This window comes from Onychostoma macrolepis, chromosome 06 (assembly GCF_012432095.1).
Source record: "Onychostoma macrolepis isolate SWU-2019 chromosome 06, ASM1243209v1, whole genome shotgun sequence".
Taxonomy (NCBI): Eukaryota; Metazoa; Chordata; class Actinopteri; order Cypriniformes; family Cyprinidae; genus Onychostoma; species Onychostoma macrolepis.
This window is the reverse complement of record NC_081160.1, coordinates 15,173,547-15,194,046: the sequence shown is the minus strand read 5'-3', so window position 1 is coordinate 15,194,046 and position 20,500 is coordinate 15,173,547. Positions and strand designations below refer to the sequence as shown.

The 20,500-nt window shown below is 35.9% G+C and overlaps 1 protein-coding gene across 1 annotated transcript in view; it reads right to left on the bottom strand.

Annotated features, from left to right (window-relative positions):
- The window catches only part of tgfbr3 (transforming growth factor, beta receptor III), a 123,492-nt gene that overhangs the window by 45,852 nt on the left and 57,140 nt on the right, over nt 1–20,500 (bottom strand). Inside the window, exon 4 of the mRNA XM_058780035.1 lies at nt 2,866–3,003. Within this exon, the coding sequence (XP_058636018.1) occupies nt 2,866–3,003 (138 nt within the window). The remainder of the gene's footprint in view (nt 1–2,865; nt 3,004–20,500) is intronic.

The following is a 20,500-nucleotide window of genomic DNA, read 5'->3' as shown; positions in this document are numbered from 1 at the left end:
ACAGCAGGAAGAGTGTGCCAGTTAAACCAGTGAGGCCTCTTGTGATGCTTATTTTTGCTTGTTATGGCTAATTCATACTGTACCGACAGACGCAGACCAATGTAACAACCACCAATTTACAATATGTCACTTCTCAGACATTTCACAAGCCAGTAAATGAGTGCCGACCAACAATAATAGACAGCAGCAGGGGTAACACACTCATCTAACCAACCAAACCAGAAAAAAGCTGCCAAAACTTAATTGGTTGCAGGTAGCCGATACTACAGATAGGAGCAGTGTTGTTATTGTTAACTAAAACTAAATCTATTAAAAATAGTTTTTATTAATTAAAATACATCTAGAAAAATTATTTAAAAAAATATTAGATTTTAAAAAACGTAAACGTAAAAAATTTAAATGAGAAATGTTGCCTTAGCAACTAACTGAAAATACTAAAATTACAAAAAAAATTAATAAATAAAAAAACCCTAAAATAAAAAATAAATTAAAGATACATATAGTTAAATATAAAAAATTAAAAGCCTTCAAAAATCTTTTATATTTACTGAGAAATGTTAAGCTATGTTTTCATTAATTGCAGAATTTTCTTTTGGTATTTTTATTATTAGTAGTAGTAGTAGTAGTATAGTATTTTCCAAAAGAAGCAGCATAAACAATAACTATGGGGCTGTTGAAAAACAAAAGTGTTTAAAAAAATAATAATAAATTTTAAAAAATAAAATAAAAAAAGGCGTGACTCCACTTATAAGACCAAGGACAGTGTGAATGCAAAAAGAACTTGGTTCCTTTTACTTCTGTTTGCTTTTTTGTTTAAGTTTAGTTATTTCAGAGAGGACTCTGAAGAAAAAGACAAAAACACAGAGCGATGACATCTACAAAGATTCTTCAATTTCACAGCTATGTTATGAAGCATTGCAACAAAAACTGTCTGGTAAAATTGTGCATTTGGCTGGTAGATCAAAATTTATTTGCCATCCCAGATAGCTATGCTTATGATCAGAGATCCTGAGCAGCCCACTTTCATTTTCTCAATAAGCCCAGTGCTCTCCTGACTAAATATGGTCGGCTGTTCAGGGGGTGGCTCTCTTTACTTAAACCCCTTTTCCAGCTCTCCTCTGAGCTCCCTCAGTGCAGCGAGGAACGCCTTGGATCTTGTCATCTTGTTATTTTAGGGCAAAGAGGAGTGAAGTAACTCTGCGCTGTTTCACAGGATGGCTGGAAAACAATAATGTTGTCAGGGAGAGTCTTAGTCGCTGATCTCACTGGTCTATTATATATTTGTGAGTAACACTGCTTCGATCAAACCGGAGTCTAAATTGTTTCCATGAATAAACAACTCCCTAAACTCCAGGACAAACAAATAAAAGAATCTTTCTTTTTTTTCTGATTGTGAATTCCCTTCAAAGTTCAGTGAATACAAAAGGGTTTGGATGTAAAATAGGTCTGTATTTAGATAAAGATTCTGATTATGTTCCAGGCAAGATGTTTTGAAAACACACTTGCAGAAAAGAAAAATCTCAGGAGGCAATCTCTTAATATCTCAGTTGTTTCTTCTAGATAACAATGGGCTCATTCATAAAACAAATGTATGAATGTAAATCTTTTGTAAAAAGGTAAACTGTGGCATAGATATAATGGATATGGATGTACTGTATGAGAAAAGAAAAAGCATTTAGATTTACACCATTTTCTTGTTGTGAGTGTTAAAATAAAATGTTAAAAGAAAGAAAGAGAAAGAAAGATGCATGGCTAAATTTGTTCACTATAAGATCGTCAAGACACATATAGAATATAGGGTGAATTTCTATTCCATGCCAACTTTAATATAAAAGGTGGTAATATTCTGTTCTCTCATTTGGACTATTTTTAGCCCTGTAATAGCAGCCAAATATTTCACCTGTTTCATTTATGATATTTTAAGGTTATTTTAAGGTATTTTAAATCCAAAAATTGTCCATTTCAAGCATTTACAAGTTTCCTGTTAATAGGATTATTTCTGATCTACCGCCAAATTTCATTCGGATCAAGCTCAAACAGATCGACTAGAGTGTTTACATGTAGTCTTTTCAATCCAATTGAACCATCAATCCGATTATAAACAGATTATTTGTGTACATGTAAACATAGCTATTGAGGGTACACATCTTTCCCCAAAACTACGCAGATGGTTTTACAAACAATTTACAAAAATCTGCTCTGCTTGCGTTTCATAAATGAGTCTGTCCTGCTGCTCAGATTTTTTTTCAGAGTAACAGCGCTGAGATATTTCACAGAACTAAACTACTAAGAATTAAACTACGAAAGAGCACCCACTGAGCAATAAGTGTTTCTGTGGTGAAAGTGATGGGTAAAGCAGTGGGGAACAGAGAGAAGCCACAACTAGAGTATAAACCTTGGCACCGTCTCGCCACCAAACATCCGTCAGGCAGCGTGGTGAACATCCACAGACTACAGCAGTCAATATAAACCTGTGAGCCTGTGCCAGATGCAATTACACAAGCCTCTGTCTAAAAGATGGTTGTGTTGGCATGGGGTGTGTTTACGTGTGTATCGATGTGTGTGTGTGAGCATGTTTGTATTTCCTCTGGGTACACACACCTGAATGCATCTTTGAGCAAGTAAGACCTCTGCTGACAGGAGAGTGGAGAAGTTTGTTTGAGGAAGGTAAGACGAGCCAAAGAGAGTGTAAATGAATTGTGTGTTTAAAGATGCTTGTTGATTTGGAATGAATGAGAATCTGAATATTCATTACAGGGAAAATGTGGATGGAGTTGGCTCAGAGGCGGTGCTGGGGAGGATGGGGAGACAGACAGGGATGTGATAGAGAGATGGTTTGAGAGTCATAAAGCAACTCGGACTCACATGGAAGATGCGTTTGACTCCTGAGGCCAGTTTCTCTGTCCGAAGCTTCCAGAGGACGGGCTGAGGGGAGTTCAGGACGAAGACCAGCGGTTTCTGGTGCACAGGCAGGGACTGGATGGGCCGCAGATGTAACGCCACCTGAACACAGCAAAGAAAGGGGTCAAATGAGAACGGCAAAGAGAGGAGGGAATTGAGTGCTGAAGACAATGAGGACATTCACTAAAGACAAATAGGACACATGGGGATCTGAACTGTATAAAGATCTTGGAGCTTCAGCTGCTAGAAAGACTTTTTGTTTAGACTTTTAAATGACAAAATTATTGGTCTTGAGAAAAAGACTACATTTGTTTTAGAGAATTCATTGACACATTACAGTAGCCTAATATTCAACTGTGAAAACATAATTTATTTTAAAAAAATTCAACTGTGGTACAACTGCTATATCATCATAAAAAGCCTCAATAAAATGAATAGATTCTTGGGGGTGAAAACTTTCTGAGAAGTTTGGTATATTACAAAAGTATATACATTTTTTTTTTATATATATGAATTTGAAAACTGCTACCAACAAAAGTCATGTGATCAACAAGTAGAATAATTCATGAAGTTTTAAAATACTGTATAATAGTTTTTACCTTAAAAGACACTTTGAAATTGACCTTCCTTATGCTTAAAAACATGGAAAGGGTATCAGCAAATTAAAAAAAAAAAAAAAAAAAAGGTAAAAAGGAGGAGTAAAAAAGTATTTACAGCTAATAATAATCTCACCTCTAATTACAGAGCCAATTTATAATTCAAAATGTGAAAAAGATACCTATATTTACAAATATTAAAAAAGAAATCACTCAATCAAGCTAATAAAATGCTTATTAAATATCATAATGAGGCAAGGCACTGTCCTTTCTATTTTGATACGCATTTAGTGTGCACATTTAAGGTGTACAGAAAATGTACATTTTTATTGGATTCTTACACCATGTGACATTTTTAGAAAATGTCTGATGAAAAATGTTTTTGAAAAAGTTTCTCAAAATCATATTAAAACATTAAATATCTTTTTCTTTTTTAAAATGCATCTATTTCTGATCACTTTTATTTGTCACTGACATTCTGTACGGAGTTCCCATTTGCTCTTGCATTATAGCCTACATCTCACATCATATTTTAAGCACAAGAAAAGCTGCATATTTCATATATGGGATTAGCCAACAGCTATAAAAATCATGCTAGACAAAGCTTTTATTTAAATCATAAATAAAATACAGTTCACTGAAATCCCCCTGCAACTCCATTTGCATTTATGGTGACCCCATGTGTGGTTTTGACCCCAATGTGGAGAACTTCAGTGTCACAAAAACCTCTCATTCCTCTAATCCAAACGTTCAAACTTTCCATTCCATTCCCTCCTCGCCTGCATTCTGTAGTTCTTTTTTTAGTAATGTTAGCGCCAAAAACATGACTACAGCAGCACTGTGGACGCCTGTTACTCCTTATCAGAGTTTGTGCTATTTATGTCTCCACCCTGCTGATAATCACACAGTGACTGAGAAAGCCGTGTTTTCCTTTGGATGGCCACAATATGTGGCCTCACTGGTATTTGAACTTTCACACACAGGCTCTTTTGTTCAGAAAAGATGGTGATAGTGAATTGAGCGAAAGGACCGAGAAATAGAGAGCCGTTCAACATGGATGGATGGATGCATGGATTAATTAGAATCAATAGTTTAAACAGATTGTTCTCATTTAGTTTGAGATTTAATATTCTTTTATAATATACACAGATATTTAGCAGATATTTGAATGTTTTGAATGTCTGCCAGTTACTCGACAGAATGGCTTCTAGGATTCAGTCTATATTATTTAGAGGCACTGGCCACTGCCTCATGTTTTGTTCTTGTTGTTTTCCAGTGTTTTTAAGAAGGTTCATAAAATCTACTTTTAATAAAATGACTAGTCGGTGAAAATGAAAATAAGAAAATATATATTTTTGCACTTCCCGACTATACAGATTTGGGTTCTGTCACTTCATGTGTTCCAAAATCTCTTCTAGATTCTGAGGAGGCGTTTAGCTGGTGTTTTGTTGCTCTGTACCCCGGGCCTGCAGTCTCTGACGAGGCTCAGTGGGCCAAATATAACCTGCTGATTTAGGGCCTGCAGTGGGGTCGAAACCAAACTCCATTCCAGACATGGTTTGATTAACTACCTCTCAACACTGACCTGACATACAAGCACTGCCTCATCACCTTTAGAGCTTTATTACTGACCCTCTTCATCTGTCATGCACTGACCGATCACCTACACTTCAATTTGCAATCATTCAAATAAAAATAACTTCAATTTCTGTTTGTTCCTAATACAAAGCTTTAATACTGCATCAAAGGATCACAATTATGATACTTTTATGATAATTTTTTGTTCTTTGGAAGCTTAAAAGCTTATCAGTACGCTCTTCAAAATTTCTTATCCTGTGCCAACTGAGCAAAAAAAAAAAGATTTGCAATGATTGATAATGTTGGCGAGTAAATGACGACAGAATTTTCTTTTAAACACTAAGAGGTCATCCACAGTTGGCCTTTTATCTTACTAATCTAAACTTGATTCTCAGGCTAATACTATTACACACATGAGAACATTCTCACGACTTTATCAGAACAGCCAGTGTTGAATTATTCACTTAACAAATTAGTCAATTAAACAATCAGACAGTAATTGATAAGCCCCTTTGAAAACTGTTACCAAATTGCGGCCTGAATGTAGTAATTTATAAACTAATTTACTCTACATTATTGAGTATGACTATGGATAACAGAGACTTCATTTTGGACATCTCAAATGGGACATTTAACGTAGATGTTCGATCTTGTGGCCATCACACCATCTATCCACAAGATCACAGGACACAGACTGTCACATTTCCACATGGTTCAAAAGTCTCAATATGTCCTTTTTATGAAATATGTTGCCAAATTGTGGATTTGGTGTAGTAGTTTACACAGTAATTTTCTGTAGATTACTGATTATGACTAGGGGTTACAAGGACATCATCTACACTCAAAAAATGGTTGTGTCTCAAATGGGACAACTGATGTCGATGTGCAGGCTTGTGGTCTCCACTTCTTTTTATCTATCCCCAAGATCACAGGCTGTCACATTTTTTATCTTATGGTTAAAAGGTGCTCAATAGCGCCCCCTATTCAGCTGCAAGCAGCCCCCAATAAACGTCTTTTTTAGGGCTGAAGGTGCCATTTGGGACAAGATCAGTTTGTACCTAGTCAAAAAAAACGAATGAGATGAAACAGCCATAAAAGTTGTCATTTCAAGATGTCCGTTTTAGAGGAAGCAGATGTGTTTGTGGATGGAACTTTGATGCATTTATGTGCTGCTTTAAATGACAGGTAGTTGAGCTACATCTCAAGTGAGCTCTGACCGAGGCTCTGAGCTGCGTAATGAGTGGCTCCCCCACAGATGTGGGAGGACGCTGGAGCAAATAAGAATGTTTAGCAATAAAAGTGTGGCAATAATCATAACAGCAGGGCCTTTGGAGAGCAGAGAATGGAAGATATTACAGAGTGCTTATCACAAAGGGTCTGGCAGACACAGTGTGGACTTAAGACGCACAAGTAAGAGACCCTCGATTTTCCTTCCACTGGATTTTTTCCCCATTGGCTTGCCTGTCTGTACTCAGTGGAAAATTTTCAATAAGCATCTAATATCGACCCAAACCTACCCCTTGGATCAATCTGAGCAGACATTCACAAACAAATCTATCTGCATGGAATGACTTTGAGTGGATAAGATAAGCTGATAAATCAATCAATTTGATAAATAATTAAAGTTACTTCACCTAATTTTTTTATTTTTCTTAATTTACTCACCCCTTAGACTTTCAGTTATCTTCAAAAAGAATTATCTTCCACACAATAAAATTCTGACTCTTCAAAAAGTTCATAAAGAGATTGTAAAAAAAAAAAGAGGTTTGTTCTCGTGTGTCAAGTACAGTTGAGCTTCTAAAATTTACACTTGTGTTTTGAAGATGAATGGCATGAGGGTGAGTAAATTTATATTTATGGGTGAACTACGCCTTTCAACAAGAACCAGAGAAAGAAACAGGATGAAAGTTTTGTCTAAAGAAAGCAATGTAGAGAGTTATAAGGAGAGGGGCTCAAGCACAAACTCTCCTGGTTGTAAAAATCATGGAATTTCAGAATCAGACAGAAACAATTCCAAAAAAGTGAGTCATTTAGAGAAGGCACAAACACAGTCGCTCCGCCGCTCCAAAACTGCTCCAAGGTGAGAAGCAAATTACCTTGGCTAGGCATGAGCTAAAAACCCAGCTCTCCAGGGTGAGCTCACATACTCCGCATCACACATTGGCAGTGCTGGGAATTGGGAGTGTTGATTAATCCCACATCGCACAGGTTCTGTGAAACACCATCTGCGATGCTGTAATGCATCTGTAATGCATACTCTAAACTGCACAATACAACATGGTTTACAAAGGATTTCTACAGATATTCAACATCATACACGCTCATAGAGTAATGAGTTCATCCTTCAATACAGCATGTACAGAAGGCATACAGACAATTCATTTCACTGCAAACACATCTCTTTTCCACTGAAATGGTGCCACTGAAGAAGAAGTGGCTCTTAAACCTTTTTGTCCTCAACTAGGAACTACTACCATTTGTGGCTGTGTGGTGGGATGTTCTTTCCATAATTGCTCAACCAGGAGTGTTGTCCCAGGCCTACGTCACAACTTTTATAGAGATGTAACGATTGAAAATCGATTCAAATATGTGACGATTCAAATCGGTTGAGATGCTAAACAAATCGCGATTCAATTAGGGGTAGGAGTTTATATGAATGTATATCTGAGGGGAACTTACTGTCTTTAGAAACATTTAGATGGTATTTTTTCCTTTCATCTTGCCTCTGTATAACATATATTAAAGTTCATAAGTGCAGCACTGCTTTGTTTACAGCGGAAACCAAGGAAACGCTTTAAGCCCCACCTGCTGGCAGAGAGTGAATCTCATTCAGCTCGTCTGCTGTTTCTGTTTCATGCAGATATTTTTTGTGTATAATTTCACAAAACTGAAGTCAGACCATTCTGTTTTTGCTTCAAATCTCCAAATTATACAATCTAATTTAGATTAAAAACTGCTCATGTTGCATATATGCAGCATCTTTGTTTGGATCATGATTAAAATGCAGTGGTTGCCTCTAATTTTAAATGGAAAGAGCACAGATAAAGCCTTATTTTGTTTATATGAAGAGATTTCTTTTATTTGTGTTACTTATTTATTTGATTTGGGGCTTGTTTTAAAATTTCAGTTTAGTTTTGTAATTTGCATTTACATTATATTTACGTTGTTATTTAGCAGACGCTTTTATCCAAAGCGACTTACAAATGAGGACAATAGAAGCAATCAAAACCAACAAAAAAGCAATAATATGCAAGTGCTATATTAGTATATTATTATATTGCTATATTTCAATTTCACAAAGAAAGGTGCAGCATTTTGTCCAAGCAATAATAAAAGGACACATTTAATTTATTATTTGTCTTAAATCTCATTTTGTACAAAAAAAAAAAATTGTGAATTGAATCGAATCGTGAGTTGAGTGAATCGTTACATCCCTATACAACTGTGTTATACTCTGAAAAATAAAGGTGCTTCATGATGCCATAGAAGAACCTTTTTGTCTAAATGGTTCCATAAAGAACCTATAACATCTGAAGAACCTTTCTGTTTCACAAAACGTTCTTTGTGGCGAAAGAAGGTTCTTCAGATTATAAAAGGGTAAGAAAGAGATGGTTCTTTAAAGAACCTTTGACTGAATGGTTCTTTGTGGAACCAAAAATGGTTCTTCTATGGCAACGCTGTGAAGCACCTTTTTAGCACCTTTATTTTTAAGAGTGTATAGCTTACATCCATACAATTTTTGACAAAATTTTAGAGACAGCCCCTTTCTTACAGTTTATTTATTTGTTTGTTTCTCTATTTTTTATTTATTTTAATCGATTTGATTTACGTATTCCATAATGCATTGTAATACATAGTAATTTTAAAATGGCATAAATTGATAACATAAACCTGTGGGAATAAATTACTTGCATTAATAAAAATTAACCCTATCTAAATGCATGTTATGAATTTTGTAATGAACAATTCATCCATGTTTCATTTGATGTATTTTTTACCTCTGACCAAAAATGTCAAATGTCAAATGGGACTTCTCTCATTTAGTCAGCTTAAACTCTTCCTCGCATTCATCTACCTCCATTATTAAATGCAGTGTCCATATCAAAATCCAATAAACTAGCTACGATATCAGCAAAAGCACTATTGCAGCGGAAAACATTACAGCTGGAGCCTCCTTCAATCTCAGTGTCACAAATGGAACTGCTGCTGAATTGCAAACAGAGTTGTTAAACTGAGCAAAGCCAGGCCTCAGAAGAGCGAAGCAGTTGAGATGATCATGTTTTGAGAGATAAAAAGAAATGCATGGCCAGTGTGAAGCCCAGAGTGTGAGTCTGGACCTGATTTCACAGGCCGCTGCACTAACCGCTGTCTGATGGTGTTGCAGGGGCCCGTCAGGCCTGATTGAGTTACAAAGAAACTACAGGCTCTGATAGGAGACAGCTGCACCCCCCCGTACAAACCCAGCACAGAGGCTAGCATTACTGCAGGGAGTGATGGGAAACCGATCACACCATGTCATTTAACACACCAGCAACCTACCATTCAAATCAACAAATCACTCTCAGTGAGAACAAACAATGTCAGCAAGACACCGCAGTTCCTGTCTATCTGTCTGTGAAACCTTCATAATTCCTGCATTCTCGTGTAATGCACTAATAAATCAACTCTGTCAACTCTCTATGTACCGTATATCTCTCTCTTTCTCTGCTGACAGCAATTCCCTGTTAGAAGGAAAGGGTGTTGACTCTATTGATAGAGCTCATTATGTGACTGATAGTCCTCCCAAAATTTCAGTTCACTAAAACATCCTCTAATTAGATGCCAAATAATGCAAGATAAGCAAAGCATAACAGTCACAGTGGTCCCTTGGGCCATGCGAAGGTTTTGAGGAACGGGAGCAGACGGGTGGGAAACAGGGAGTTTGTTTAGGAGAACGATAGGCAGAAGATATGGAATCATACAGGGGAAAATGAGGAAACAGACAAAGATGGCGGTTGGAAGACTAGTCCATTTTAAGGATGTTAAAAGTACTGGCATTTGGCTAAAAACCTGAGACTAAAATAAAAACCTTTCTACTGTATGGGTAGTATAAAGTACCAATTTGGTTAAAAAATTTTTAATAATTAATTATTATTTTAACAATTATTTGAAAAAGAGTGGCTCTCATTTGAATTAGAATTACTTAACCGCTTAAAGGACATGTTAGTATATTCGTTTTCAAAATTGCTCTCGAGGATAGAAATATCACTGCCATTGATAACAACTATTGATATTTTGGCGTTATGATGTACCATAGAAATCATTTAAAAAGGAGTTTTAACTATGAAAGCCATTTGGTGCCTTATATTTAAAAAAAAAAAAAAAAAAAAGTTATTTTATTTCTCGCAATTGCAACTTTCTTTCACAACTGAGAATTTATTTTCTTTATTTGCGACTGTCTCACTATGTCACTTTATTTCTTAAAATTGCAGCTTTTTCTTGTAATTTTGGTTACGTTTCTCTTAACTGCAACTGTATTTGTCACAGTTGTGATATTATAGCAATTTATGACTTTATATCACACTTTATATTTCAAACATTGTGGTGTTACACTGTTAGAAAATATGGTCAAATATGTACTTTAGGAGTACAACAACTTGTCAATGGTGCAGTAGCCTTAAAAAGACAACCTTGTACCTTATCTACTACTATTGCGAATGCAATACAACTGCAACTTTATTTCTTATTTGAAACCACACCTCACTGTGTCTCGGATGCAGAAACAGTCCTTAACTGCACATATACGCAATTTTTACTAAATGCAAAAAGAAAACATTAGATCTTAAAAACAACTCTTTTAGTTATACTGTTGGTTTTCTGGAAATAATGCAATGTTTGCAGATTCTCTGTGACTGTGTCAGAGAAACACATTGTTAACTTTGCTTCGCGAAGCAGAGATTTGTGCTGTCAAGAGATTTTCTTGTAAATTTGATAAAATCACTGCCATGTGTCTGTACATGATCTTTCCTACGACTCAGTTTGACTGCACTCTATTTGAAACAATGTAGAGTTATGTGAATGTTTGGCACCATTCTAAATATAAATCTGTGTGTGTGTGTGTGTGTGTGTATGTGGTTTGACTGCATCTTGGTTCTTTCTGGATGGCTGAAAGAGAATAAATGAGGTAAAGATTGAGGGTCAGATCAATCTGTTGAATTTTGTTATCAGCACTGCTCAGTGATCTGTGACCTCTCAACCTGAAGCCCCTTTAGTGCACTGTGATGTCTATCTGCCTGCGTCTGAGCGCACAATCACACAGATATATCTACCTCATCAGCTCTCTCTGCAGACATATCAAAGCACATAGGCAAACGATAGCAATCACACTGTGTTTGTGTGTGGACTTTTATGAATTTTGGGGCAAGTTTGGATGATAAATCTGATAGCCCTAAGCCTCCTGATGTGTGTTATCTGACAATGTACACAAACACAAGCTTGACCTCATTAAAGAAGACCACAGACACAGGTTCCTCTTTTTGATGAACATGCACTTTTTTGCCTCAGTGCACAGAAATTAATTTACAAAACAGCTGCATAATGCATGCAGTATTTCAGAACCTGTATCATATTCACTTAATTCCTGCCATCCAGTTTAAACAAGGCACTAAACATGCTAAATTCAGGTGTGAATAATTTAAATTCGCTTCCTTTTTTTTTCAACATCAACACACCCCCTTTCTATATCAATTAAGCTTATGAATGAATGAATGAATGAATGAGGCATTTATATAGCGCTTTAATGTGTATTGCAATACACCCAAAGCGCTTTACAATCATGTGGGGGTCTCTTCTCAACCACCACCAGTGTGCAGCATCCACTTGGCTTATTATAGATTCATATTATAGATTTGCCTTATTCAGAGTATTTTTCCTTTTAAAATATCTAAAAATACTTCTGTGATAAGTTTACATGAGAAAATAAATTAAGACTTATTTTTAGAGAATATATTTTTAATAGTGCATGTATACAGTGAATATATTTTGAGTGTACTGTATTTTGTTTTATTGCACTAAATGACTTGTTTAAAGAATTTAAAAAGATGCCAAAATACATAAAATAAACTTATATTCGAGACAAAATATATTAGAACCAGTCTAAATACTAAATGTTTTTATGTTTTGCTACTAACAAAATAAATATATCTTCTTTTAAATGTTTATTTTAGATATCTTTAACATAAAATATAAAATATTGTTAAAATTAACCAAAATACTTTTTTTAAGACATAAAACTCTAAAGAGCCATTTGATGATGAAAACATTGTGCTACAAATAAATCAAAAAATAAAAATTTTATTTAAAATATATTTGTGCTTATTTTATAATTTGTCAAATGATGAACAGGTATATTTTGTCTATTTTTCCTCTAAAAATATAAATAAAATACTTGACAAGGTAAATTTCTATAAGATATTAATACTTGTTTTGGTGGTGGTTGAGGAGAGACACCCCCCCAACAGAATGACTAATTAGAAATTAATTAAAAAGTTATTTTTTTGCAGTGCACAAAACTCTGCTATTTTGCCTGATGCAAACATTGTGCTATACCGCAGATAGAGATAACGAAACAATAAAATCATGATCAAATGATGGAGAACAGTGTCAATTGTTCAAACTGATTCTCAGGCTGGAGGTGGCGGTGTTGTCACTGTCCCCTCCACCTCGTCAAAATTTCATATTTGGGTTTGCGAGGCTCCAGTCTCTCTATCTAAGAATACCACCTGATAAAACAATCATCCGCTCTGCCTCATGCTGAGCCGTGGCCAAGAGCTGGCGTTTGATGTTTAACTTTCGCTAAATTGATTAGACAAAGATGGCCTGTGAGTTAGATTAAACTGGCTTGGCTTTGTTTATTTTCAGCCACGCTGTGGAATCACACTCTCTGAGAGGGATAAGAGACACGGGCTATCCGCTGTTTGCTCTCATGTTGCTAAGAGAAAATTATGCTTGTTTGTCAAAAGATAGAGCGTGGTTATTTATATGACACGGACAGTTTTGACAAGGGAAATGCCACACCCTGTAAATGTCAGATAACTCCCATGGCCCTCCACTGTACCGGACGGCAAAACAGCAAAAGTATTCTGATTCTGGTTTACAAAGATTAGACAACTAATATCACATTTACCACAAGATTTCACCTGTTATCATGTTAATATAACTATAGATAACTTGAGTCCTGACCACAAATATCTTTGTCTAAATGTTTGCATTACTGATATGTATTCATCTGCATGATTACTTCCACTCTTTTATAGTTACTCTTTATCATTTTTGCCTTAATCAATAATCAAGTTCTAAATCAAGATTTAATCAAGTTCCAAACTGGTGATTCAAGACCAAAAATGCTAAGAAAAAAACAACAACAAAAAACAACTAATCAAGCATAGCTAAGGCTAGTAATAATCTGATTTCTTGGCCATGCAGGCTGATTAATTAGGCCTTATTTGGTGATTCTTTGGCCCGATAATCTGCTTGGCTGATAGAAATTTAGTTCTGTTTTCATTTGTTTATTAGTGCAACTAATTTGCTATCAATGAACTATATGGTCATCTACCATTCTGCTTCACCATCACCATCAGCCATTGAAAAATGTAATGCACAGTTTGGCCTCATTAATACATATAGTATCCATTCAAAAGTTTGGAATCAGTATTTGAGTTTGTTTTCTGAAGGAAGGTTCATGTGACACTGAAGACTGGAGTAATGGCTGCTGATAATTCGGCTCAGCCATTACAGGAATAAATTATATTAACATATATAAAAACAAAACTAATAGTATTTCACTGTTGTTGATCATAAAAATGCATCCTTCATGAGCATAAGAGGCTTCTTTCAAAAACCCCAAACATTTAAACAGTAGTGTACGGGTTAACTTGCAACCAAATCTGCGTCCTGTAGCAAAACCAGCTGAGAACCACTGCTCCAATCTCCTCCAGCTGGTATATTTTTTCACATTCTGAGTAGTACATCTAATCTAGTGTAAATGTGCCGTAGAGTAATTCTTCTCTTATCGGACTGCAGAGTTCCTCTCCAGAACATACGCTCCTGTCCCCACTACGTACTGGTCTTATCACATCTACTGCCACAGAATGAGCTCTTTGTTTCCCCTCTTTTCGCTCCAACCGTCCACACACACACACACACACACATACACATACATGCAGAGAGAAGGATTCTGGCACTTTGATCTTTAGGTCACTGCGGAGACTGATGAGATCATTGCAGTTTTGTTCATTGAGATGAAGGAGAGAGAGTTAACCTGGAACTAAAGGATTACCGCCCAAGCGGCCTGTGTCAAAACAGAGCCATTCTCTGCCGCCTGCCACAGGAGTATCAGGCTACCACCTTACAGCCAGGCCTTTGTGGAGGTGGCAGTGATGGAGGAAGCAGATTGCAGGCTTGAAAGGGCCTCTCTGACTGGGCTGGTTTGCTGTCTGTAGCAAGGCTTTCAGTGCGAGTGCGTTTGAAGTGGAGAGAATCCGTCTCCCTGAACTCTTTAGATAAGGACACTGAGATCCAGGGAAAGATTTCTTATTTCTCAGCTCTCACAGCGAAGGAAAAGCTGTCTTGATGTGCAGGGCTGCAGGGATGGCCACAGACATGGCTCTTTATCAAAAGCGCAGAAGGAAGACTCCTTAATGAGTCAGGATCTTACTGCACTGCCAAAAGAACATTCCGCTGCATCGTCTAACGTCATCCCAACCTATATTCTCAGAAAAGCCAGTGTGTTGTAACTAATGCATTCCACTCTTAAGACCCCATGAAATTTTAGTTTATGTCTGTTATATTTAAAGGGATAGTTCACCCAAAAATGAAAATTCTGGCATTGATTACTCACCCTCATATCGTTCGAAACCCGTAAGACCTTTGTTCGTCTTCGGAACATGAATTAAGATATTTTTGATGAAATCGGAGAGCTTTCTGACCCTCTATAGACAGCAACACAACTAATACGTTCAAGGCCCAGAAATGTAGTAAGGACATTGTTAAAATAGTCCATGTGACATCAGTGGTTCAACTGTAATGTTATGAAGCTACAAGAGGAATTTTTGTGCACAAAGAAAACAAAAATAACGACTTTATTCAACTATTTCTTCTCTTCTGTGCCAGTCTTCAACGCACGTTCACAAGAGTACATTATTATGTAACATTATTATTTATTTTACATTATATTTACTAACATAATCTGAAATAATTTGACAATTAATCAACTATTAAATAATAAATCAATAATAAAATCGATTAAAAAAAACACATCTGTAAAAAAAGACACTAATTGGGAGAACTACTTCATTTAAAAGCTTCCAAATATCAGTTGATCACTGCTGAATTTTGCTGAAACTGAAGGCTATTGGCTGGTTAAAAAAAGGACAAGACCTTTGATATGTCCCGACAACTTCCTGTTTCAATAGGAAATACTTCAACACAGGAAAGAACTGCGTTGGTCAAACCCTTTCTTGGGGTCTCTATAGAGTTATTTCTGCACTTTAGCCTCTTTTGACCGGTATCTAGCATGGAGGCACAAAAATATCCTTGGACAGGACCCAAAACCTGCATATCCGTGCATACCTGCATATGAGCACCATCATCCACCATAGCTCTGCCAAATTTTACATATATAAGTCCCTGAAGCGAAAGGAAATTCTGTTATATTTTCAGAGAGAGTGATGAGAAAGTAAAAGCATTATGCACAGTCACTGCTAGGTGTTCAGTTTCACTTAATTAGCCAGTGCTGCGGTGCAGTCTGGACCAGTGCCACGGCCGTTACGGAGCAAAACGCAGCTGTGCATTTCTCTCTGTTATTGAGAGGATAACACAGCCTGGGCCGTCTGCTGTAACACTGTACAACACACTGGCACTGGGAAAAGAGAGAGGGACAGGAAACCGTTCCTTCTGATTTGCGCAATAAAGTGGAAATGTGTGTATGTGTGAGGGGAGCAGAAGGAGGGAGGCTGTGCTTGGGAAGGATTTTACACAAGGATGTTAGTTCAATGTGAATAAGAGGGCAGCGCTGACACCTTGCAGCTGCTGTCTAAGTGTTAATGTATTTCTATGTGTTAGTGCAATAAACAATTATTCATAACATACTTTTTCGACATTTTATTTTTTCCCTGAGGTCTTTTTTAATCTTAGTCAAGGTATTTGTGCCAAAACAGACATAATTTAATTTTATGCAACTATTCTCTAGAGGAAACGGGGAGAGAATTAAACTTTAGAATTAAATATCTTTGCATCTGAAATAACCAGCACTTACACACAGGTTGCAAGTTTTATGCGGAATCTTTTCATTTGTCCTGCCTAAACTTCAGGTTTAAATACAAAATAAAGAAACTCCTTCCGCTTTCTACATATAAAGTCACAGAAACATACTGGGGAGTGAGAGGAAATGAGATTGGACATGTTGCAGGCAGGACTCAAACCTGCATCTCACATATGAGCAGCAGGGCTCAAAATATCTGAAGTAAACAATATTATATTGAGACAACAAATAAGCTGTGCTAAAATGTGCAGCACAAACTTTTAAATTTGGATGAAATTAAATTATACAATATTAAAATATATATTGTACACTGTAATAAAATGTAAAAAAACGTAAACTGAATTCCCTGCATATATATTTGTATTTATATTTGATGGTATTTTGCATAAGCAGTTATGTTTCTTTTAAGGTATTGCTATCATTTATGTTCATTTGGGTTTATTTTACATCCTATGTTAAGTTCAGTCCCTTAAAGCCTAAAATGTTGATACCATATTTTTACGGTAAAGTTCTGGCAACCGCAGCTGCTTTTTTACTGTAAATGTAAAATTTCATTTACTGTAAATTACAGTGTAATGTTACAATTTACTACAAATTACAGTGTAATTAAGACTTCAAGCACTTAGTTGCAACAGTCCTTGGATTAAGCACAGACTCCCAAAAATAATACTTAAGCACAGCAATAAAGTACAATTACTATGTACTTGAGTTTTGATCATGACCCCAAAACACTCTTGCTCACAATTCAGAGCCAACGTCTTCACCTCTATCTGACAGGGTTAAGCCTGTGAGGGGACATGGAGGATTTGGAGCGTTTGGAGACTAACCTTGCCGTAATTGCTGACTGACCAGCCGCATTCATGCTGACTCTGTAAACAAGCATCCATGACCCAGTCCAAAACAAACAGGAGAATGGCCACTTCAAACAAAATGAGATGAATTTATGAACTCTATGCCCTGCCTTACATTCCAAGAGGCTGCATGACAAACAGCTTGCAAATTTCACACAATATGAAGGGCAAGTTATACTGTTATTTCTAACAGGAGGATGCGAGAAAGACAGGGTGCGTGTGTTTGCTCAGTCTCTGAACTCAGAGGCACAAATATAAAAATAGACATAAGATCCATAATTACAGCAGTAAGTTGTGGTTTATCACAGTATAACTTGCTGTAAATTCTTTGTATATCTTCTAATATAGGTAGACATGTCAAAGCTCTGTTCCAAAACCTAATGAGCTGCCCACAGGGACATCTCAGTTGTTTTAGGTAGTATAATCAAAAACATGATTTCTAGACCTGGTAAAAGTCATGGAAAATATTATAATTAAAATTATTAAATAACTCTGTGGGAAATTTTATATGTGGGAAATATTTTATATATATATTGTAGTTATGCCAACCGCGATAATATTTTTATTATTATATAAATAATAATATTTAAAATATAATATTATATAAATATAATATTTAAAATTTCCAGTTATCCTCAGGTAATATATATATATATATATATATAAAATACTTGAATAAATGAAGTATATTTATTTTTAATGAATTTGGAAATGCTGTTTATAAATAGAAAATACATTGGTAACACTTTACAATAAGGTTCATTAGTTAACATTAGTTAGCAACATTAGTTAACATGAACTAAGAATGAACAATAATTCTACAGCATTTATTAATCTTAGTTAATGTTCATTTCAGCATTTACTAATGCATTATTAAAATCACAAGTTGTGTTTGTTAACGTTAATTAATGCACTGTGAACTAACATGAATAAACAATGAACAACTGTATTTTCATTAACTAACGTTAACAAAGATGAATAAATAGTGTAATAAATGCATTGTTCATTGTTTGTTCATGTTAGTTAATACATTAACTAATGTTAACAAATGACACCTTATTGTAAAGTGTTACCAATACATTTCTTTCAACACTGAACAGAATCAATAAAAATATATTAATAAAAAATAAGTAATAAGTAATAAAGATAATAAGTAATTATTTTATTTTATTTTATTTTGTTGTTTTGTTTTGTTTGGTTTTGTTTTGTTACTAAATCAATTCAAAAAGTTTTGGAAAAGGCCTGTTAACATTTCCCTCATTAAATTATACAGTACAGACCACTGCACTGGATATGTAGAATTAAGCAAAACATTGCTGATCATTAAACAAATAAAATATGACTCTTATCATGTCCTTTAGCCTTCATTAGTTATCAGTTCTGTTAATTACCTTTGCAAAGCAGATCGCATCCTATAATGGTTCATAGTGCATTTATGGACAAGTCCCGCTAGTTGGCCGAACCAGGATGGCCAGTAATCCTATCGCCCCTCTAGGTTTTCAACATTGTGTTTGGGAGCAGTAAATCAGGGCTTCGCTGAATTGTTTATGTCTTGGAGGATCTGATCCATCTGTCGTTGAAGGCCGGTGGCGCCTGGGCACATGAAACACGACCCTGCCACAGTCTCCATGCTGGATTAGAACTGAAGGACAGTGTGTGTGTGAGTGTGTATGTGTTTATCTGTGAAAAAAGAGAGGAGGTTTTGGTTGTGCTTTTAAATGTGATTTAAGTGTGGGTGTGTGAATCCAGAAGGCCACATCTGTGCCAGTGCCCCAGGTAGGTGGTTGTTAATGTCAAGGCTCAATTTGATTCAGCCAGATGCCCTTGGGTGCTTATCTTTCTCCATTTAAGTGGAAGAAGAAATAGGGCCAAACTTTCTCTCCCACAGCCGTGACCCCACAATCCGGCCTCAGCCCCTTCCAAATCTCCTCTGTGACGCCAAGGAGTCACGGACAGACAGATTTATCTGTCCTCCTACCATCCAGCCAGGGACCACACAGGTGAACAAGGCCTGAGAGACACTGAGCTAGGTGTCAGGACAGAGTCGAGTTTCGGCAATACATAAAATCTCTTAAATATAACTGGTGAGGAAAGTTTTGGCATGCCGGGTAACCCAGCACTCCTTCATTAGCACAGTGAAGCAAGCCAACGAATACTGTACACGCCAAGCACACAGCCCCGCAGAGAAATGGAGAACATCTGGAAGCAGTCCAAAACAAATAGTCCAGAGGGGTTCATATGTAAACCATAAGAAATGCGGCGCTCTCGGCCGCAAAAACGTGTCAAGGACAAATAGTCTTGCATGACATTAGAACACTTCTAAAGTCTGCAGTCCCTAAGGAAGGAAGAAATTGCTTGGGCTCAGCATTCTGTGCGATTAGCAAGACAATACATTTTTTTTTTATCTTGCAGAGGACCACAATGGACAAAAACATGAACTTCAACCAGGGTGAGAAGCATATATTAAGTAAATGAGTGCCTTCTTAGAATTGCACCATTAGAATGACCCTACGGTTTCCCTTTGGGACGTTATTGTTTACTGGTTTCCGAGCCACACAAGCTGAATTTGACACCAGCATCTGGAGTCATGGTTTTTAAAGGAAACATCCGACCACAAAGGTCACTTTAGACACACAGCTACAGCGTGTCAACAAAAAAAAAAAAAAGAAAGAAAGAAATCTTAATCGGTTTTATAATACGTTTGTCTTCCATCCAAGTCATGTAAAGTTAGAGAAAAATTGGCTAAGATTTTAATCTCTTTTTTCTTTTTCTTTTAGTAATAGCATAAATCTATTACAATATAGTTAAAGTTAATGCTTAAAAAATTTCAGTAAATGTCAAGATTAGGGATTCACCGAAATGAAATTGCACTGAAAAAACCTAACTATCAGAAATGCCTTTGCAGCTAACTGAAATAAAATAAGTTGAAGTTAAAATGACTAAAAACTAAAGCTCAAACAAAAGTAAAGCTAAATAGAAATATTTTAAATATATATATTAAACATGACAAAAGCACAACAAAATGAATAAAACTTCAACAAAGATTACATTGAAACTTGAAAATATAAAAATAAAAGCCAATTCAAAACATTAATAAAACAGTACATAAATAACACTAAATAAGACTGGTTATGGCTGATATTATACTATTTATATAGTAAAACATTAAAAACTAAAATCAACCATTTTGAATGTTAAAAGTGAATTTATCCATCCAAACAAATAAAATGTACAATATGTAAAATTGATATTCATTTAATTTTGCTAAACAACAC